Source organism: Glycine soja, chromosome 10 (genome assembly GCF_004193775.1).
Source record: "Glycine soja cultivar W05 chromosome 10, ASM419377v2, whole genome shotgun sequence".
NCBI classification, from domain to species: domain Eukaryota; kingdom Viridiplantae; phylum Streptophyta; class Magnoliopsida; order Fabales; family Fabaceae; genus Glycine; species Glycine soja.
Genome location: NC_041011.1, coordinates 5,286,474 through 5,309,704, shown reverse-complemented (window position 1 = coordinate 5,309,704; position 23,231 = coordinate 5,286,474). Strand labels below are relative to the sequence as shown.

The 23,231-nt window shown below is 33.0% G+C and overlaps 3 protein-coding genes across 5 annotated transcripts; 2 read left to right on the top strand and 1 right to left on the bottom strand.

Moving 5' to 3' along the window:
- Nucleotides 1–1,134: 1,134 nt before the first annotated feature.
- Nucleotides 1,135–3,528, top strand: LOC114370207. Its single transcript, XM_028327498.1, has 3 exons — nucleotides 1,135–1,338; nucleotides 3,044–3,122; nucleotides 3,236–3,528. The coding sequence occupies exons 1-3, from the start codon at nucleotides 1,187–1,189 to the stop codon at nucleotides 3,302–3,304; spliced, it is 300 nt and encodes a 99-aa protein (XP_028183299.1). The 5' UTR covers nucleotides 1,135–1,186; the 3' UTR covers nucleotides 3,305–3,528.
- Nucleotides 3,529–6,747: 3,219 nt separating this feature from the next.
- On the top strand, nucleotides 6,748–18,210 carry LOC114372145 (thylakoid lumenal 15.0 kDa protein 2, chloroplastic). Of its 3 annotated transcripts, none has more exons than XM_028329571.1 (7): nucleotides 6,748–7,026; nucleotides 7,104–7,210; nucleotides 7,919–8,009; nucleotides 8,143–8,211; nucleotides 8,302–8,411; nucleotides 8,487–8,570; nucleotides 17,965–18,210. In XM_028329571.1, the coding sequence occupies exons 1-7, from the start codon at nucleotides 6,807–6,809 to the stop codon at nucleotides 17,974–17,976; spliced, it is 693 nt and encodes a 230-aa protein (XP_028185372.1). In that variant the 5' UTR covers nucleotides 6,748–6,806; the 3' UTR covers nucleotides 17,977–18,210. The 3 variants fall into 3 exon arrangements, with proteins under 3 accessions (XP_028185372.1, XP_028185371.1, XP_028185373.1); XM_028329570.1 differs by lacking the exon at nucleotides 17,965–18,210 and adding an exon at nucleotides 10,067–11,314; XM_028329572.1 differs by lacking the exon at nucleotides 17,965–18,210 and having other exon boundaries at nucleotides 8,487–8,936.
- On the bottom strand, nucleotides 16,343–17,071 carry LOC114372146 (auxin-induced protein 6B-like). Its single transcript, XM_028329573.1, has one exon. It carries the CDS (start codon nucleotides 16,986–16,988, stop codon nucleotides 16,590–16,592), a length of 399 nt encoding a protein of 132 aa, XP_028185374.1. The 5' UTR covers nucleotides 16,989–17,071; the 3' UTR covers nucleotides 16,343–16,589.
- Nucleotides 18,211–23,231: the final 5,021 nt, after the last annotated feature.

Below are 23,231 nucleotides of genomic sequence, written 5' to 3'. Positions count from 1 at the left end.
ATTAACAAGTAATTCGTAACTAATTTATCACAAAATAATTTATAATAAAAAAAATAATTGATAATTGATAATTAATTTGTAGCTAATTATTTTTATATATATTTTTGTAATAATGACTAAAAGGTAATTAAAATATAAATTATAGAAACTAAAAATATCACTTTCAAACTATAGGGACTAATAGAGAATTAAAATATAAACTATAAGAACTAAAAAGACAACTTTTAAATCATAGAGACTATAAGAAAATTAAAATATAAATGATAGGAACTAAAAATACACTTTCACATTATAGGAACTAAAAGGTACAAATCACAAAATGATAACAACGTTATATATTTGGTTTGCACTTAAAATGATTATAGTAGGCATTTTAATGTAAATCGAATGAAAAAAAACAAAATAAAAGCTAAAGTTAAAGTCTTAATCCTTTTGCAAAATATTTTTACATATTTTTTTTTTGTTAAAGTCTAAAGTTAAAGTCTTAATCGAACGAAAAAAAAAAAACAAAAAAGAATGTTATATATTTTTACATATTTTATTTTTACATAATAAATTCGTAATTAATTTATAACAAGATAATTTATGATAAAAAAATAGCTGATAATTTGTAACTAAATATTTTTATATATATTTTTTTTAGTAATGACTAAAATGTAATTAAAATATAAATTATAGATACTAAAATATCACTTTCAAACTATAGAGATTAAAAGAAAATTAAAATACAAATTATAAGAATTAAAAAGATAACTTTTAAATTATAAAGACTATAAAAAAATTAAAATCTAAACGATAAATACTAAAAATATCATTTTTAAACTATAAAGACTACAAAGTACGAATCACGAAATATAAAAACTTTACATATTTGATTTGCACAATGATTATAGTAGGTATTTTAATGTAAATCGAAGGAAAAGAAAACAAAATAAAAGCTAAAGTAAAAGTCTTAATCCTTTTGCAAAATATTTTTACCTCAAAAATGATTTTCCCCCTAATTTTCAAAGATGCTGTTTGGAAGGGCACAACAAAACACATTAATCCAAAACCACTAATTTCATAAAAGAGTGCAAAAACGACGTCGTTATCAAGGCGTGGTTTAATACAGAGAGAGGAGTGTGGATAAAGGGTAGAGAGGGTCTGTGGAAACCGAGAAACAAAGCAGGGATAGGAAGAAGGAAAAATGGAAAAGTATTTCGGAAACGCTTATCGTGGCGACCCGGGAGTGCCCCATTCGGACCCGGATCGCTTCGTCAACATATGGGTCGGATCCGCTGCCTTCGCTGTTCTCACATATTTCAATCCCTACATGTGGCAGCTCTCTAATCAGTTCAAGTACCAACTCTCTTTCCCCTCTTTTCAATTGATTCAAACTTCGATAATAGACGCAGCATAATATCTTTTTGCTAGGTTTACTCTTCAGTCAACATTTAATACATCATAATATGATAATATGGGAATGGGACATAAGTTTTTTTACGAATTCAAACATATGCATATATTTGCTAGTAATATATTCGTACTTTTTTAACATTGTATTTGTAACATAAGTTTTATATATTTGTGTGTTTGAATGTATGATAGCATTATGTTTGTAGCATAAATTTTATGTATTGTGTTTTGTGTGTGTGTTTAATTGCTTCGGTTGAGAAAGTGCTTTTGTATGGAAAACTATGTAGTTTTCTGTTAGCTTGTTATGGAATATTTGGTACTAAAGTGAGGAACGGATAGATGCTACTTTGATAGTGAGATTTGGTTTTCCTCCAAGTTGGAGTTTAAACCCAGCTAATATATATGTAGTGTGGATTGTTTAGTCATATGCAATACTAATGATTTTAGGAGTTTTATACTGCAGCTGAGTACATAGTCACTTTATATTATGTATGTATTGCTTACATTTATAGCCAAGAATCTGAAGTGATATTTAGGGTCTGTTTGGATAAATTTCTCCAAATGCACTTATAGAAGAAGCAAATAAGAAGGAAAAATGATTTTTTTTCTTCTCTACAAGCTAAAATTAGCTTATCAATAAGCTAATTTGTAGAAGTTCTCTAATAGGAACTTCTCAAAAAGTTGATTTTTTAACTTATGCAGCTTATAGAGAAGTTTTTATTTTTCCTTCTCCTATAAGTGCTTATGAAAAAGTATATCCAAACAGGCCCTGGTCTCATGGCCTACAAGCTTATTGAATGGATCTGAAGCAATGACTTTGCTATGGAGGTTCATTTTTTCTTTTCTTTTCTCGAGTAAGCTATGGAGGTTCATTTTAATACACAAAATTTAGGTCTTCCAGTCCTGTACTCGTGTTGTCTTTAGTTTTATGACAGTTTTCTTGCCCATCTTAGCCACCCCCTCCCTCTCTCTCTCTCTATATATATATATATATATGTATTTATGTATGTATACTATACAGAAAGGTGTTTTTATGATGCAGTTGTCTCCTACACCTGTTGTCTTTAGTTTTATGACAGTTTTCTTGCCCATCTTAGCCACCCCTCCCTCTCTCTCTCTCTCTCTATATATATATATGTATGTATGTATGTATACTATACAGAAAGGTGTTTTTATGATGCAGTTGGCTCCTACACTTGTTTGCTGAGGTATTTTGTTTTACTTTTATATCTTTTCCTCATTCCTAATCTAAACCTTATAATTTCAGCAGAGGTATGAAGAAAATTCATTATTTCAGGTTTAAATGTAGCTACGAAAAAGAATTTCATATTCATATCTCTTACACATAAAGATGAGTTAAAAGGTGAAAATGGACAGCTGAAATGTAATGTATGCTCTAGAGTTTCAACAGAAAATTGAAAAATAGAAAAAAGGATTCGGCTCTTAATTTATGCGTGTGTCTTGTTTGCTTTAAGGTCAATTTGGTGTTTTCTTCATCTGTGTTCCCTATATCCTGCTTATGATATTTGAGTTTAGTTGACACTTTGCTTGCACGGTTTCTCTTTGTAGTTATGATTTAGCCTTTTGAAGTTTTCTTTTGCATCAACTCGTTTTTACATTACATATTCTAAGATCCTTTAATGTACAGTTGGCATGACAAAGCAATGCTATATGAGCAATATCACTGGAAACAGGCAAGGAAGAAGAATCAGCCATATGAGTTCATGGTATGCTTTTTAACTCTATCTATTTTTTCTTTAGAGCTGATACTTTTGTTTACTTTGTGCTTTATTTAATATGAGTACCTAATTATCTGCTAAAAACAACTGTGTTGTTGCAGTGGAACAAGACCTGGGACAAGAACCACCGGGAACATTACTACTACAACTGGCCTATTTACTTTCCTTAGGCCACTTCTATTTTTCTTGCATACTTTGTCCTATCTTTATTTTGGTTGCAAACCTGGATCAATTGATGTCCCCTCCCCCCCACGCCGATCACATGCTTTTCTCTGATCACTTGAAAAACAAATACAAGGATTCAATTGTTGTGATGAAACGAGTAACTATGTGTTTGGAAATGATTTGGTGACACAGTTTTAAATCAAGTATTTAAATTTGTCAAGAAGCAAAACTTCGTTTTCAGTTTTATTCATACATCCTTTTATTAAAAAGGTTAAATTACTCATTTGATCCCTATAGTTTCATGATTCTTACCTTTTTAGTTCTTATAGTTTGAAAGTGTTTTTTTTAGTTCCTATAGTTTACATTTTAATTCTCTTTTAGTCCCTATAGTTTTGAAAGCGGTTTTTTTGTCCTTATAATTTATATTTTAATTTTTTTTAGTCTCTATAGTTTGAAAGTGGTTTTTTTAGTTCCTATACTTTAATTTTCTTTTAGTCCCTATAATTTAAAAATGTTCTTTTTAGTCCCTATAATTTAAAAATGTCTTTTTTAGTTCTTATAGTTTGTATTTTAATTCTCTTTTAGTCTCTATAGTTTGAAAGTGATATTTTTAGTTTCTATAATTTATATTTTAATTATCTTTTAGTCCTTATTATAAAAAAATATAAAAATAATTAGTTACAAATTAATTATAAATTATCAATTATTTTTATATTACAAATTATCTTATTATAAATTAGTTATGAATTACTTGTTAATATTTTTATAGTTAATTATAATTGATAATATTACTCATATTTTGATGATAATGACTAAAATGGAATTAAAATATGAAGTATAAGGATTAAAAAGATCATTTTCAAATTATAGGGATCAAAAAAATAAGAATTGTGAAACTATAGAGACCAAATGGGTAATTTAATCTATTAGAAATTTAGAACCAACAAGTTCTTTTGGTGTGTGTCTTCTTTTACTCCAATTAAGTATTACTTGGCAAAAAATTAATAACTAAGAGTCTAAGAGAGAAAAAGTTACATCTGAAAGAGAATTTCTATTAGTCATGTATCATTTTTTTTTTTCAAGTGGAGGGACATTCCACAGAGATTGAGATTATACATCATTACCTAGTAGTAGTACTATTTACGCAGTTCAGGCTTTATATGTGCTTTTCTCTCATCAATTGCAGGCTCAGCCCCTTCTGCCCACATTGAATCTGTAAACTTTTCTTTTGGTACAGATTATCTAAAAGTTTATGGTTTATATGTGCTTTATTTCATGTTGAGTATTGTATATATTCTTTGCAATCGAAATCAAGCTTTATTCATAAGCAATTGATGTTATGTCAAATTCAAACTGAACAAATTACATACCATGCAACAGTATTCCTCGTAAGAACCTAGTTCCACAACTTCTGGCTTCTGCATATGTTTTTATTTATATGTAGACATGATTCTTTTAATAGAAACTTCCAAGCTCAGTATGAAATTCTTGCTGTTGACGCATGTTTAAAATTTTTTCAGCAAAATAGCTCAAAAACAGATCAGAAAAACTTCAGTAGAACAGGTTCAATAACAATTTAGTTCACTTAAAAAAATGTCCAACTTGGTAATTTATAATAGTCCAGTACATTTTTTTAACATAGAATCAGTTAACTGAACTTGTAAACAGTTTAGTTCAGTTTGGTGTTAAAAATAAACAAATAAGTTCAGTTCCTTTGAACTGTTTTTCTATTTGGTTCAATTTTCTCCTTCGAATTGAATTGTGAACAACCCTACTATTCATATTAGCCATTCGATTGAACGATTTGAATAATTTTTAGATGTGATACCATTTTTTTATCCAAAAATTTTAAAGCTTTAGATGATGATGAATATAAAATTTATTATATTAATCTTATTTTTTTAAGGTTTAATAAATATTTGATATTGGCAATGCTCATATATTTTCAGAGTTGAAAGTATTGAGAGAACTGTGGAATACTATCTAGTTTTGATCATGCATTTCAATTTCTTTGAATTGCTAAAATGTTCCATCCAAACAGTTAAAGTTTAAACTCCTGTAGCAACAAACTTAAATTGAATAAAAAAATGACGTTGTTTCAAAGAACAGGAGGAGGTGCTATTATCACCACTATTTTTTAGGTTAAAATATAATTTTGTTTTTCCTATATTTGTCAATTCTTAATTTTAATTTTTTATTTTAAAATAGAAATATTTAATTCTTTTATGTATAAAATCAATAATTTTGGTCCCGTAGTGGCTTTCTTCGTGTTTCTTTGGTTCTGGATCTGTTGTCTCTTTTGTTAATATGCTTTTTTCTTCTCAAATTAAATTAAAAAAATGTCACAAATTAACAAGCATAAGAAATGTCCGAGAAATGCAGTAAAATGAAGTTGATCCTCCTAGTAATAATTAGGTGTGCAATGGCAAGAAATGCAATTATAAGAATTGGGACACTGAGGATCAGAAAAATGCTTGTAGCATTATATATAAACAATCACAATTATAGATAATTAGTTAGTTATTTTATATGCACACAAATTTTCGAATGAAAAATGTTTCGTTAAAATAATATAGCAGAACGCACAAATGACGACAATAGCTAATGATGTTTGAGGCTGGTTTGGGTTTATTGCTTAAAGTGGAATTAATGGCGGCAGATGCCAAAGCCGACGTCGTAGGTGAAGGTCAGGTTTGGATTCGCCGCTTATTAGATTAGTTTTCCATGGCTTTTTTTTTTTTTAATTAAATACATTTTAATTAATCAAAAATTAATTTATAATGGCTAACGTCATTGATTTGGATGGGAGAATCAAAATTACTAATTTTATAAAATAAGATGACTAAATATCTCAATTTTAAAATAAAAGACTAAAAATGATGATTGACAAAAATAGGAGAACTAAAATTATATTTTAGTCTTTTTGTTATTTTCATTACCCATGTGAGTGAGCTTTTACTTATTTCCAAAATTGCTTTTCCCATGAAATAACAATTCAGTTGCATATACTTGGAGTGAAAATATAATTGAAACATGATTCTGTTGACTATTTTTATAATGAAATTATATTTCTATTGTAATGTTAATAAGTGTTTCATTTGGGAAAGAAATTTATCTAAAAATAAGTGTTATATTTAATTTTTCAATATAACTTTAATTGTTCTTTTCTATTAATATCTCTTATAAATGTCACTTTAATTTTTGAATATAATATTAATATTATTATCTTTCATCTATTTAATAAAATTAATTTTATTATTTTTTTCATTTATTTATTAATTTTTTTTAGTATATGTAAAACAATTTAAGACCATATTTATTTTGGATGGAGGGACTATAGGTAATTATAATGATGGGCCATCCCCAAGTTACCCATAACCATAAGCCCAGCAACACCTTATCCACCTAAACCGAAATAGATGATCATAATGATGGGCCTAAACCGAAACCTTCCAAAAAGTAACCATAACAACTAAGTAACATGCGCGTGTTTCCAGAGAAGGGAAGATGATGATGGCTCATTCTCATTATCTTCTTCACATTCCATCGTTATCATCTTTATCTGCATCTCTCACTTCCCCGCCTCGCTCGCTTCTTCCTGTTCGGACATTACAACCTAAGACGCTGTCGTGTCGTGTCCCTTCATTTCCAACACGCACCCCGTGGCACTTCAAGCCTCTTCATTTTGCTCTCTCTGGGGCACTCTCACTTGGGTTATTATTCGGAGGTAATTGTCACTACCCCTCTTTTTTCTTTTTAATGCTGCAGTCGTAGAATTGAAACTCAAAGTCTCAAACTTTGTAGGAATTGGCGTGGCTGAGGCTGCAAAAGTTGGTGTGAACAAGCCAGAGTTGCTCCCCAAGGAGTTTAGTACTGTCATTGATGTTGCTGGGTTCCTATCCGATGGACAGGTCTCGTGTTCTCGCAATCTTTGCAAACACTTTAATTCAAGTCTTTGACGTGACAATGCATTTTTTGAAGCTCAGGAATTGAAATCGACCTGTTTGTATGAAATGAAATTGGAATTTGTATGGTTTGAGGAAACATTTTCTGTTTTTTTTTTTTTTATAATGTGATCTAAGCACAAATTGCTATGAATGGTAAATTTGTTTACTTTTATAACAATTACTATAAACGTTGTACCAATTTACTAAAGATGATTTCTGATTGTTTGATAGTGCAAAAACTTTTATATTGACAAAACATGTCTATTAAACTCTACTTATTTTTGTTTTTTTTAAGAGTTTAATCATACACTGGCAGTGCAGAGATTTTTATATTGTAAGACAATCAGAAAAGATCTCAAAACTTTTAAAGTAATTATTATAAAAACCAATAAATTTACCATAAATGACAATTTGTGATTGGATGCCATTCTAATTAAATTCTTATTTTAGTTACAAATATTATAAGGCCATATTTTTTTAATTAACAATAAAAGCAACAAATGGAAACAAAAAAAGTTTTTTGAAACCAAAAGCTTCTAAGGTAGCAATAACATGATGCTGCTTCTTTTATTTCCTATTCAAAATGAAGTTACGCTTACAACTGAATTACTGAGTTCGTGAGTTGAGGGAAGAAAGAATGTCAATGATATTCAATTGATGCTTTTTCTGCAGGAGAAAAGACTAGCAGAAGAGATTGCTGCTCTTGAAGCGGATACTGGATTCAAGTTAAGAGTTTTGGCCCAGAACTATCCTGTTACGCCAGGTTTTCTTTTCTATGGTCATTGCACAATTTAGCATAATATGGATCTCATGTAACTCACAAGCTGCTATTGAAATTTAAGGGTTTAAGACTATTATTATTTAAGCTTGAAAGCTGAAACTAATAAACTCTGCAGGTTTGGCTATTAAAGATTTCTGGCAAGTAGATGACAGAACAGTTGTTTTTGTTGCTGATCCCACATTTGGTAAGTGAACCATCACACTTTTCTTTGTTACTTTTGTTCTTCCTTTGTGTTTTTTTTGGCTTCTTTAATATATGAAGTGGTTCTGAGCAGGCAATATATTGAATTTCAATGTTGGTGCTACGGTTGATTTGGATGTCCCACGTAGCTTTTGGAATCGCTTGGCTGGGAAGTATGGGAACATTTTCTATTGGAAAGAAAAGGTAGTCTCTTGCTTCTCAGTGTAGCTATTTTTAATTAGCCTAGTTAACGGTTTAACTTAACACCAAATGATACAGGGGGAAGATGCATCTATTGAAGCAGCAGTTATGGCAATTTCTAGTTGCTTGAGAGAACCAGTTGGGCCTAATAATTGTTCTGAGGTGAATTAATTTCATTGATCAGTATTATTTGGTCATGTGATACCATAGGTGTACAGATATGAACTAAAATATTTAGGAGAATCTGTTTCATGTTTTAAGTATATTATTCTGTTCTCTAAAAAAAAAAGAGTATATTATGCTGCGTATAAGGATCTTATGTACTTCATTCATTGTTAATACATATGGAGTCTGTAATGTATTTTCATTATTATATAAATAAGAGAGGCAAGAGATTGAACATTGGCATGATTTGTTAACAATTGAGTCTCAGGTGTCTCAGTTCAGATGGTACATTGACTTTTGAAGTCTGCTAAATGCAGATTAAACTTATAAGTATTTATCTCAAATTGGATCAATTGAGAGTTATCTTCGTAGTGTTGTTTTCTTTTTTAGATGCTAAATAGCTGTCCTAATTTGTGTATGTCTTGAAAGTAAATATACTATTTTTGCCTTTGAGGCTTATTCTGGAGGAAGTTACTGGATTTGTGATCCTAGTTAGTAGTTGGAAGGTGACCGATACATGGAATTAGCTGTAGTTTTATCTTAACCCCAAATCTGTGTTATGAAAATGAATCATGATACTAGAGATTCCTGGAATCAACATGCTCAATTCGGTGATTGCCTTATGGAGTACATACATATATTAGATTCCATTTTAACACCGCTGTGAAGTGGCTCATTTTAACATCATACCGGTTTTATAAGTTCTACATAAACCATGATTCTACTAAAAAACGTTTAACAAACTTCTATTAAGTTGTGAGTGACATCCATGACTTTCTAAAACTTGCACTATTAAAAGCAAATTTAAAGTTACAACACATTAAAAACAATGAAACGTAATTACACCATGTTAAAGTTTAAAAATACTACATTATAGAATTGAAAAATAAATGAGGTTGGTATAAGTTCTGAAATAATAAAATGTGACTGTAAATGATGGTGGATTGGGAAATTTTATGTTGCAGAAACAATACCATCTTTGTTTTTTTATCAGCAAATGCAGGAACAATACTTATATATACTGTATGAATTTGTGGGATGATGATAGGAACCAAATTCACAATGGGCCTTTGGAGCCTTTAGTTCATGAGATGCAGAAAGGCCCAAGGAAATGGTTAGTGTATTCCCATAGAAAGAAAAGAGGGGTAGAAGAGGAATAAGTTAGTGGGCAGTTTGTTACAGGAGAGAGTGGGCAGTTGGTTACAAGAGAGAGTGGGAGAGAGTTAGTGGGCAGTTTCCTTTTTGTTATTTAGTAGGTGTAGGGATAGCTTTTGGGGGGATCTTTTCTGTTTTTGGTGGGAATAGAGAGAACCTACGAGGTACTCTATTTAGGAGCTCAGCACTGGGACAAGGGGGACCTTCTCCTTTGTAGTTTTTATGATTTCCAGTCTAATGCAGAATTACTACTTCTCATTTTCCTGAATTCTTTGTTTTATTATTATCTGTTCTGAGGTTCTGTATTATTGGTCCGACCTGCCGGATATATCTCTCAGGACGGTGAATGAAAAAACGTAGAGGAGGAGGAAAACCAGCGGACGAATCAGCGATGGACGCGAGGATGGAAAAGGTTGAAGGTGATTTGGAGATGATGAAATCGATGATGGAGGCGATACAAGCAGAAGCAAAAGAAGCAAAGGAGAACCAGTCGAAGATCCTAGAACTGGTGACGAAGAGCTTGATGATGAACATCAACGATGGAGAAGAGGGAGAAGGATCACATGGCGGAAGTCGCAAGGCCAAAACGAACGGAGAGCATGGTGGAAAGAGGCCAAATCCGATCAGTGCTGGTTCAGTTTGGAAGAGCTTAGAAGCAGAAGCACTAGACGAATTCCGACAATCGATCAAGAAGGTGGAGCTCCCTTCTTTCACTGGCGAAGATCCCGTCGGCTGGATTTCAAGGGCTGAAATCTATTTCCAGGTGCAGGAAACAAGCGACGAGGTGAAGGTGAGGCTCGCCCAGATTAGCATGGAGAACGGGACCGTTCATTTCTTCAATTTGTTACTGCTTGAGAATGAGAACCTGACGTGGGAGGAATTGAAGTATGAACTGATGCAGAGGTATGCAGGGAAGGGAACAGCATATGAGCAATTATCGGCGCTGCAACAGACGAGGAGCATTGATGACTACATTCAACGGTTTGAATGTTTAATTGCTCAGATTCCCAAATTGCAAGACGAACAATATTTCGCTTGCTTCGCACATGGTTTGAAGAGCTTGCACGTTGCCAATCTGTTAACGAGAGGACGTTTGATGAATATAGCGAGGGCCGTCAAAATGGAGATGACTAGCAAAAACAGAGCATGGGTGGGACGTGGAGACACATGTATGGAATCCGGAACTAGGACCGCATCGGGCCAGAGAAATCCCTTGGTGGCAATGGGTCGAACTGGGTCAAGAAATTACGGAGGCAAGGGAACTAATGGGCCAGGCCCAAACGCAAGGGGAGATGGCGCTGAAAAATATAAACAAGGACAATGAGACAGAGGAGCCATAGTACCATGAAGCTACAACAGAAGATAAGTGGAATTAATATTTTGTAGTAATTAATAGCAGGGGGGAATATAAATAGTTATATTTCGTAGTAATTAATATGTATTCATTTCAGTTTCTGGTTCCTTTTGAGACTGATTGTAGTCTGTCTTTGGAACCAGGTGACTGTGGTTTATGCCTCTTTGTATCCTTAGTACCTCTGGTACTTCATTATTAATATAATTTATTTTTGTTGACCAAAAAAAAAAAAGTGGAATTCCCATTCTTCTTCTCATTGACAGCGAGGCGACCCATAATTTCATTTCAAGGAAATTGGTTGAAGCTTTAGGTTGGACATGGGAGGAGACATAATCAATGAAAATTTTGATGGGGGATGGCCACACGACTGAAACCAGTGGTATGTGTAAAGAAATCAAAATAGAGACAGAGGCAGGAAGGTTCACACTTGATGCTGTCTTGTTCGATTTGGAAGATATTGATGTTATTTTGGGTATGTCTTGGCTAAAAACTCTAGGGGTAATGACAGTAGATTGGAATACGCAGATAATGAAGTTTGAAACAGAACTGGGAACGAAAACCTTGAGAGGAGTAAATCAAGAGGAGTCTTTGTTTGCCACTTTGTGTGGGGTACTTGATGAAAGACAGGAGTAGAAGGAGAATGGGCTGAACAGTGAGCAGCAATGAGCTCTGGGAGACATTCTTACCAGTTTTGATGATGTCTTTGTGGAACCGAAGGGATTACCTCCTGTTCGTGTGAAGGAGCATACAATTAAGCTGAAACAGGGACATGATCCAATCAACGTAAGGCCATATAGATATTCTTACCATCAAAAGAACGAGATAGAAAAACAAGTGAAAGAGTTGTTGGAGATTGGTCATATAAGGCCAAGTCAAAGTGAATATTCAAGTCCGGTAATTCTAGTTAAAAAGAAAAACAACAAGTGGAGGATGTGTGTGGATTATAGAGCTCTCAACAAGGCCACGGTTCCGGATAAATTCCCAATCCCAGTGATTGAAGAACTACTAGATGAGTTTCATGGTTCCACCTATTTCTCCAAGTTAGATTTGAGGTTCGGATACCATCAAGTTTGAATGAAGAAGGATGACATTCACAAAACTGCTTTCAGGACACATGAGGGACATTATGAGTATCTAGTTATGCGCTTTGGGCTAATGAATGCGCCCTCTACCTTTCACTCTCTCATGAATGAGGTTTTTAGAAAGTTTCTAAGAAGGGGGGTGCTAGTTTTCTTTTACGATATATTGGTGTATAGCAAGGAATGGGAGTAGCATATGGAGCAATTGAAATGTGTCTTGGAAGTTCTGAGGAAGCAACAACTTTATGCCAACAAGGAGAAGTGTAATTTTGGGCAAAGAAGCATAGAGTACCTAGGACATGTCATTTCAAAGCAAGGGATAGAGGTGGACCCAAACAAAGTGAAAAGCGTGCTGGATTGGCCAGTTCCCACTAATGTCAAGGGAGTACGTGGGTTCCTTGGTATCACAGGCTATTATAGAAAGTTCATCAAAGACTATGGAAAGATAGCTAGAGTGGAATGACCAGGCTCAAAAGGCTTTTGAGGAACTAAAGAATAAGATTACTTCAGTCCCTGTCCTAACCTTGCCCAATTTTGAACAAGAATTTGAGCTTGAATGTGATGCATCCGGTTTAGGAATTGGGGCCATTTTGATGCAAAGCAGGAAACCAGTGGCGTACTTTAGCAAGGCTTTAAGTAGCAGAAATGTCACTAAATCTGCTCATGAAAGAGAGTTAATGGCAGTGGCATTGGCTATACAACATTGGTGTCCCTACTTACTTGGAAGGAAATTCACTGTCTATTCCGATCAAAAGAGTTTGAAGCAACTTCTCCAACAAAGAATTACCACGGGGAGCCAGCAAAATTGGCTAGCTAAGTTGTTGGGGTATAATTTCGAGATTGTATACAAACCGGGTTTAGAAAACAAGGGGGCGGATGCATTATCAAGAAGCATGGGGGAGATGGAGCTTAATTCCTTAGCATACATACCGGTGTGGTTGGACTGCTAAAATTTAATAACTGAAGTGCATGAAAGTTCCACTTGGAGGAAGGTTATTGAAGACTTGAAGCAAGATCAAGGAAAGCATATTGGTTTTGAGTATAAACAAGGTGTGTTATTCTTCAAAGACAGATTAGTAGTTGCTGAAACCTCAAGCTGGATTCCTAAGTTAATGGAAGAGTTTCATGCTACTCCCCAAGGAGGACACTCCGGGTTTTATCGTACTTATAGGCGTCTTGCTTCGAATCTGTTTTGGAAAGGAATGAAGGGAGATATTATGAGGTTTGTGCAGGACTGTGATGTTTGTCAACGCCAGAAATACTTAACAACAGCCCCTAGAGGTTTATTACAACCTTTACCAATACCGAATCAAGTATGGGAAGATATATCTTTAGATTTTATCACGGGGCTCCCGAGATCCAAAGGGTTTGAGGCCATTCTAGTCGTGGTAGACAGGCTATCTAAATATAGTCATTTTATTCCATTAAGACACCCTTACACAGCACGAGCCATAGCTGAAATATTTGTGAAAGAGGCGATTAGGTTTCATGGGGTACCCAATTCTGTTGTGAGTGATCGTGATCCGTTGTTTATGAGTCTGTTCTGGAAAGAATTCTTGAAACTACAAGGTACAACACTCAAGATGAGTACAAGGAGAAGTGAAGGTGGAAGTAGTTCAAAGGGAATTGCAAGATAGGGATGAAGCTTTGAGACAATTGAAAAATCTCTTGGCAAGAGCACAAGAGAGGATGAAGACACAAGCGGATAAGCATAGAAAGGAGATGAATTTTGAGATAGGTGACTTGGTGTTCCTCAAATTGAAGCAACATAGGCAGCATTCTGTGGCTGCAAGAATCAGTCCGAAATTAAGCGCTAGATACTATGGGCCTTTCGAGGTGATTGAGAGGATTGGGGAAGTAGCTTATAAGTTGAAATTGCCTACAAGTTCCAAGATACACCCAATTTTCCATGTGTCCTTGCTAAAAAAGCACATGAAGATTACAAAGTTGAAAGCACACTGCCTAGTGGATTGGAGGATGACCGTGAAGGAGAAATTGAACCAGAACTGGTGTTGGCAACTCGTAGTATAATGAAGAGAGGCGAAAGAGTCAACTAGTGGCTAGTACAATGGAAGGGGAAAAGCGTAGATGAAGCAACTTGGGAAGACGAATTGACATTGAAGAGCCAGTTTCCAGAATTGAGTCTTGAGGACAAGACTTTACTTCAAGGAGAGAGTGTTGATAGGAACCAAATTCGCAATGGGCCTTTGGAGCCTTTAGTTCATGAGATGCAGAAAGGCCCAAGGGAATGGTTAGTGTATTCCCGTAGAAAGAAAAGAGGGGTAGAAGAGGAATAAGTTAGTGGGCAGTTTGTTACAGGAGAGAGTAGACAGTTTGTAACAGGAGAGAGTGGGCAGTTGGCTACAGGAGAGAGTGGGAGAGAGTTAGTGGGCAGTTTCCTTTCTGTTATTTAGTAGGTGTAGGGATAGCTTTTGGGGGATGCAAAATTACTACTTCTCATTTTCCTGAATTCTTTGTTTTATTATTATCTGTTCTGAGGTTCCGTATTAGATGAATACTTATATTCATAGTTTAAAAACCCTGATTGGACTGGTCGGGAACAAGACTTATTATCATTGGGTTGAATCAATCATTGGGTTAGAAATGCTATTAAACTGGTAGTTATGTCATCAAACTGGATTAAACCGGTATAACTCAACTCTGGGCAGACTGTTTTTCACTCAAAATTGATGTCTTGCATGGCCCAATACATCAAAAGCCTGCTATACTGATGCAGCTCTGCTGCGTCTCTATTAGATCAAGTCATGCGATTCAATTAGCTACTCATCAGTTTGATCATTGATTTAGTCTTTAACCGAGTCGATAATCGATCCAATTTTTAAAACATTGCTTATATTATGGGTTGACTTTTTTTTATTACATTTCAAAATAATTATACATGTATATTATATTAAGAGAGGGCGAGCCCTGGTGCAGCGGTAAAGTTGTGCCTTGGTGACTTGTTGGTCATGGGTTCGAATCCGGAAACAGCCTCTTTGCATATGCAAGGGTAAGGCTGCGTTCCCTCCCCCATACCTTCGCATAGCGAAGAGCCTCTGGGCAATGGGGTACGAAGTTTTTTTAAGTATATTATATTAAGAAATTTTTAGAAGTTTGTGAAGCAGCTGCCCCAAACTCAAATTAATAGGTAGATCCGCTCATGGTTTTGAAGCTATTATTCAGTTACTATTCATTGCAGAGTTAGTCGATTTATATGTAGTCTAAGTATATATTTGGGTTACAGTATCAATGAAACGAATCTTTAGATACTCTCCATCTGAATTATATATATCATTACAATCCTTTAGAACTATAACGTCATCATCCAAAATGAGATAAGAGTGCCAACGAACGAACACTCTTTTAATCTTTTTCAGCAGTGTAAGCATGTTGGAGCATACATATCACTAAGAAATATGGTCTTTTTAAGTTTTTTCTTTTTCTTACAAAATAACTCATGAAAGATATTCTAGATATTATGCCACGCCAGCCTTTGTAAGTATTCAGAAACAACTGATAGTAACAATCAAACATCTTTGTAATCGATGTAACAAAGAAAAAAGTAATGGCATATCAACTAATTATTCAAAGGCTTGTAGTTGCAGTGATGGAGTAATCCACTCATCCCCATGAGAAATTATTGTATGCTCTGAAAAGGATCCCAATCCTCGGCTGTAGAATTGCAAAAACTCTCATCCATAGAATTTGTAGTATAACATAATATATAATATATTAAATTGTAAAATTAAATTTTATTGGTTGGATTTATAACTGCATATCCTGCTGTTTCTTTTTAAACTCTAGAGGATTGAATCTAGTCTGAAATTATCATCTGTCTAAAATCTTAATCAATTTCTTCGTAATTAATAGCTGAATTTTATTAACACTTTAAAGTGAATATCTTGACTACATGTCATGTTAAGATTAATGTTATGGATCATATAATAATTTCTTCCACACCACATTATCTTACTATTGGTAAGATAAGGGATGTTTTAAATTTGTTTCATTTTTTTTTTTTATAGATATCATTGGATCCTTTTCTAGGTTTATGAACTGGATGCTCGTACAAAGTTTATAACAACGGAGAATAACACTTGAAACAAGTTGCAACCAATTTCATCCCCCCAAAAATAGTATATGTCTAAACCAAAGAAATCAAACTATTGATGCCGTAGTGCTAAATGCAGCTTAAGTTTTCATCATTGCAAGAAGTGGTACTGGTAACAGTTAATTAACTTAAAAGAATATATTGAATCATCTGCATATACATCTTCAAGCTGTAACAAGAGGCTTAATTAGTTATAACAAGAAAATTAAAACTCCCTTGATTGTTGTCTATCATAGGGAGATAGGAACATCAATATTATTATAGTATTTGTGTCATGAGTGATCCCTTTCTGCATGCACCTTTGATGCTTCTCTGCTTTACACTCTGCAACATTCTAGAATCTTCTGTAATTCTTGAGACTGACAGGGGATTGCAAGAGCTCCCTTTTGCCTGAGACCAAACTCTTCTTCAGCTTGATCAAGCAGTCCCAAGAAAGCAGGATCATTCAAGTAATGTAAGCCAACAATGAATCTTTTGGATTCTCCACCATTTGTTGTAAGAACAGCAAAATATCCTTCCCTAACATCATCTGGCACCACACTCGTGGTTGTGGCTTCATTCAAGTACCTCAGTGGGGGATTTTTGTGAACGAAGTGTGAAACACCCTTTTCTATTTTCCCAACAAAAGAACTAAGCATCATCTTCAACTCTGAATGATAGTTTTTTCTTCTTGATAGGATATAGTGAGTTAGTGGTGAACTTTTGAGCTTGCTCATCTATGTGCTGAGTTTGACTATTTATATACAATGAGAACAATGTGAATCACATAAAAAGTCTTGATTATTGGTGGCTTCGCACTAAGGAGGGGCAAGTGTACATGTAGCCATACCGTGTATTTATTGCAATTATTTGAAACGTCAATATCTTCCTTCTCCAAAGCATCAAGAAGTTTTTTTTATCGTTGTGGGAGAGCCAAGATTTTGTGGTCCCTATGTCTTAGTGTTACCGTATAATAATATGCCCTTAATGTTGTCTTTCTCTGCAAGATTTTGATTGATTTGAATGCTTGCTGAACACATACACATCTTCTAAACCTTTCGGATTGCAATATTTGTTAATTATAAGGAAAAAAAATACTCGACATATTTTATATTTATTAAGAAATTTAATTAACGTTATTAAATTATGTCAATTTCAATTAAAAAAATATTTTTTAAATTATCTTTTATTTAAACTTGATATTAAACACAAATTTTTTATTAAATGAAGCACATTTTAAAAATAGTCTAATTAAATAAAAAATTGAAATTTATTTATATTTAAGACTTAAATACAAACATTTTTTTTTACTTATATTTAACATCAGAGGGAACAATATATATGATTTCTAATAGAGAGAAATCCTATGATAATTGTTTTAACATATTCTTTTAAATATAGTCTTTTATTAGTTGATTTTTTTTTGTGGAAATTATAAAGTTTTGTAAGTCTTACATTTTATTTAATGAACAATATCTCTAATTATTTATGTAATTTTTAATAATTTCTAACTCAATGGTAGAAAAAAGTGTATTAAAAAAATGTGCAACAAAGTATTTAACACTCGTCGTAATCCAACAATTTGATTTTCAGTTGAGTGATAGTTATGCCAGTTATTTCGGCCTAGCTAAATGAAAATTGTGTGTGTGTGTGTGTGTGTTTTTTTTTTAATTGATTCGTTGTGAATATTGATTCATCTGTGTTTCAATGCAGGATTTTGATTGATTTGAATGGTCACAGAACAAATCTTCTAAACCAAGTGCGCGGTTTCTGATTGAAATATTTGTTAGGTGAGATTTTGTTTCTTGCTTCTTATAACGATGTCTGGAGAACAAACAAATGGATTTTAACCGTGTTGCGGGCTCATGATAAAATATAACCGTGTTGTGGGAGGAAGTATCTGGTGCACCTGTTTACACAGTTTATTTGGATATATATCTTCTGGTTTATTCTGTTTTATTTAGAATTTATGGTACCATAAACATTTTAATTCCTTATATCAATAAATCACTTTGCTTTTTAAAAAAATCATAAAGATTTAAATTTTCTAATTTAACTCAATATTCCTTACAATTAACTAAAGTTTGATGATCTTTATCATGTGATTTACAAAACTTCAAAAATGAGTTCTTCCTTCGATGTTTTTACTTTTAAGTGCAAATTACAATATGACAAAATATATAATATCAAAGTTTCACTAGGGAGGAAATCACGGTATGATGCTTCATGTGAATTGTATTGTAATTAATTATCAATGTTTTTCCAAATCTATTTAATTTATAGTTAGCAGTGGAATTGGTATGTGTTGTTATTTCTGAGTTATATCATTATCAAGAACAAGTAATTAATATGAGTTGTTTTTATCGTGCGTAAGGGGGGTAGTGGCCTGGTAGGTGACAACAATAGTGCAGATTCTGCATAATTGTAAATGGTGTCGGATATCTTATCACATAGATTTATTTATTTTTCTAATCCAATAGTCCTTAAAATCAATTAAAATTGGATGTTTACTAGGCCAAAAATCTGTTCTCTTTGAAGCATTGCCGCGTTTGTTGTTTATTTCTTAAAAGTAACCGTAAAAATGAGCTTATTATTAGATATAGGCTTAATTGATTTCCCTAGCTAATATAATTAATTTATATGTGATTTTAATTTCCTATTTTGTAACTTTAGTCCTTTTATTTTTAAATTTGTGCGATTTTGGTACACCGATTAACAAATTATCTAATACTTAACAGAGACACTGATACGACAGTAAGGTGATGGATACATGTTAGTTTCTTGTATACTACCCATTTCAACATCTTAAGGATATATAAACTCCATGTGTTCTTATCACATAGTATATTTGTTAAGTATTGAATGACAAATTAATTGGTTATCTAAAATTGTACGCATACATAAATCTGGAACAAGTAATCCAAAAAATAACATATATTTTGAATAATTTGTTTCGGAATGCATGCATAGTTCTGGAAGTGCAATCTAGCAGTGTTTAGTTTTTGTCTATTACAGGTTCTCCAATATCAAATTATAACTAGATTCGATAAGAAAGAAAGAAAGAGAGAACCAGAGGGATGTGCGTTAGGGTTGAGAGTGGGGGGTGCCTGGTGAGTAAATGAGATAATAAAGGGTATTTTTGTCCATTTGAGTTTTCTATGTGATTTTAGGTAGAGTTAAGTATACAGCTAAGCCCCCTGCAAAATCCTTGCGTTTATTTTCAAAATTTGACAGAAGGATAATTTTGTCCAATTCACCTAATTGTTGGTGCATCAGCGATGTTGTTGGGTGTACTTAGCATGTCCCACAGACTTTATGTTTAGAAGTCCACAATCAAACTTAAACTGTTTAGCTTGGTTAAACGGGCCGGCCCACATCCGATTTTTTTTTTAAAATCTTATACAATGTTTTCTCCTTTTCCTCTCCATTAGTTTAATAAAATTTAACAGCTCATTTATGTTCACGCACCTAATTTACAATTAATAATGATATTATAACCTAAATTAACATGAATATTATTACACTCTCATTAATTGATTTTCTTGTTGCTGCACTTGGTGCGATTTGTAGTTACTCAAGTTTCCTTGAAGAATGTTAGAATACACTTTTTTTTTATAATCTTTTTGACATATTTTTCTAAACATAGTCTTTCTAATTAGTTAAAATTTATTAAAAATTATAAATTATATATAAAAAAATTATTAAATATGATATAAAAGTTACAAAATTTTATTATTTTTAATAAATTTCAATAATAATAGATAGTGTATTAAAAGTGTGTGTCAGAATGTGTCTTTCTATCATTTCTCTCATTTTTTTATAAGCAAATACATTATTGAAAGAAAACCAAGACAAAACCGGTGCAAGATGTACCAAGTTAGTTCTGCATGCTGCAGTATTAAGTTACAAAACTTGCACATACCTTTCCCTCTTCGCAAGACATTTTTTACTATACTAGAAGCCTAGCGAGAGAACAAAGTAGTGCAATGATAAATGTACATCTTTTGGACATATGAGTATGAGAGAGAGAGATAGAGAGAGAGAAACAATAAAGGAACTGAGTGAAAGTTATAGAAGTGATGACAATTATTTTTTGACAGAATGGTAATTTCTTCTTGATATAAGATGATCGATAGTGAACTAGTGAACTTAAGAGCATATGAATATTCAGCTTGGTATAACTATATGCTGAGTTTGGCTATCGATACTGAGATCATGCAGAAACAAACAAAAAATTTCTTGACTCTATACTGTGTAGTGAGTCTGACCATATACATTGCATTATTTAATGCCATTATTTGACAGGTCAAAGGATAAAATCTATATTCAACCATATATGTGGATAGGATCAATCAAATTTGTAACAGGGAAAGGATTGCCACAAGATATGCTTCTTGACTTGTAAGAATCAAGACCTTTACCTCTATTCTGCTTGGAGTTTAGTGTGACGTTGGCTTACATGTGTTATTGTATGATTATCATTAATATCTGCAAGTTGCAACGTATGCAATTGTCAATGGGGTCTAGGTCTACAGCAAGTTGAGTAGGGGCCTGGAGACAAGTTTGTGACTGCAATAGTTCATGATTGCATGCATATATAGATCAGTCCAATATGTTCATATATGCCAGTACGTTCAAAACACAATCCTTCAGGTTCGTAAATAAAATGATTGGTCTAAACATGGTTACTATAAGATAAACCAAGAGTTGTAAGATTAACTTGGTGGTCTAAAATAGAATTTTAAGAGTTGAAGGGAAAATATGAGATAAGTCATAAGTTCGAATCTTTTACTAATAATATTTTAATAAAAGATTAATAATTAATATTGACGATAAGAAAAACCTACAGAACAAACCAAGACCAAAATACCAAAAATAAAGAAAGGATCTTTAAAAAAATGCTAAGGAGAAGTCAAGAAACAGGTGAATTTTGCCCTTCATTATCAAAGCTATTGTCAGAATGTTCTTCAGCATTATTTGAAATCTCTTTCTCATTTTGCCCTTCAACACTACTACTCCGCATGGCATTTGCTTGAAATCTCTTTCTCATTTTCTCTGAAGTTCCCACCGAGTTGAATTAATTCATGAAAAACCATAACACCCTTACACAGGATTATTAATTCGTTGCCACCTTGGAGGCATCGGCAGCTAAATTCTTACAGAATGAAGTGTCTACATAATATCTTTATATACCATCAGAAGGATGAAATCACTTATGGCTTATGCTTTGTTTGATTAAGATCTTAAAAAATAATTCAAGTTCTTTTGGAAAATAGAATTAGAAATTGAAGAGGTGTCAATAATACCGAGTAATATCAAAGACAAAAGTGAGGATAATTGAGGTTTTTTGTCCTCCTTTCTCTCGTTTAGAAACACTGCTCTAGACCTCTAGTACTTTCTCCCAAATAAAATGAGTTGAAGCTAATTAGGTTGGTGTCAAATCAGGTACATTGTTTTTTTTTTTAACTTGGTTTCGTTTAGTTAATTAGGTCAATTGGTTAATGTACACTAGTGTTCAATATTAATCTTTTTCGCTGTAGGAGGGTGGGTGTGCAATATTAACTTAATTGGACTAATCCCTAACTATAGAAGGTCAAGCTTTGCAATAATTTTTGTGAAAAAATGAAAGAACTTTGTAAAAATTATTGGTACTGGAAATTACATCATTTTCCAAATTTTGATAATTTTGGGGTTGTTGGTTTGAAAAATGTTTTGTTTTTAGTTTTAATTGTAATTTTTTTATTTTATTTTCTGTTTTATAAACTTGATATAGAAAGATAAAAACAAACTTTATTGTTTTTTTTTTTATAAATATTCAAAAACCAAAAAAATGTGAAAATAAAATCATTTTTTGATTAAAAATAAAAATAGAAAACGTTTTTTTAAGTGAAATTCTGTATAACCTCTCCACTTAATTTCCCTCACTTCTTCAATTTTATAGTGGCCAAATTAATACTCTACCAATTTTGCTAATTTGGAAGTTAAACGGAGTAATCACCATACCACAATCACAATGTCTCTTGTTTTTACACGGGATTTGTTCTTAGTTTGTTTTGTTCTGTTTTGCACAGTATTGTCAACTGAGATTCTAATAAGTAATAAAGTTAACAATTCCACGGAGAATAATACTAGTTCTTAGGAATCTACTAGGGCCTGTAATCTGGATAGAGAGAATTTTAAACAAGTTGCACCAAATTTCATCCCCAGATGGCACGAACCAAAGAAACTTTTATTACTTGCAACAAGTGATGAAAATCAATTGACCTAGAGAAATGAATCATCTACTGTTGTGCATACACTTCTTCCTAAGCTGTAACAAAAGACTTAATAAGCAATAAGTAGGAAATAAAACTTCTTATATACTTGTATGTCATATATAGGAAGTTTAATTTGGATGATCATATCAATAGTATTTCAATCACATTTTTTCCAACACCTTTGGTTCTTCTTTGCTCTATGCTCTCCCACCTTCTGGAATTTTCTGTAATTCTTGAGGCTGACAAGGGATTGCAAGAGCTCCCTTTTGTCTGAAACCAAACTCTTCCTGAGCTTGATCTCGCAATCCCATGCAAGCAGGATCATTCAAGTAATGTAAGCCAACAATGAACCTTTTGGATTCTCCACCCTTTGTTGCAAGAACAACAAAATATCCTTCCCTAACATCTTCAGGCCCCACACTTGATCTTGTGGCTTCAATGAAGTAGTTCAGTGAGGGCCTTCTTGTTGATGTGAATAGAAGTTAAGAAGTTAGTGGTAGTTTCTTGTAATTAGGAGTTATGTGGAGTAGTTATATGGAGTAGTTATGTGGAGTAGTTTTAAATATATTGTAACTGCAATAGTCTATATATTTGTAACTTTGTAACTGCAGTAGTTGAATTTGAAGATTAAGAAAAAAAGCATTCTCTCTAAAACTTGTATGTCATTGTTCTTTTTAACAATTGGTATCAGAGCTCCATTGTAGGGGCCTGATATTGAGTGCA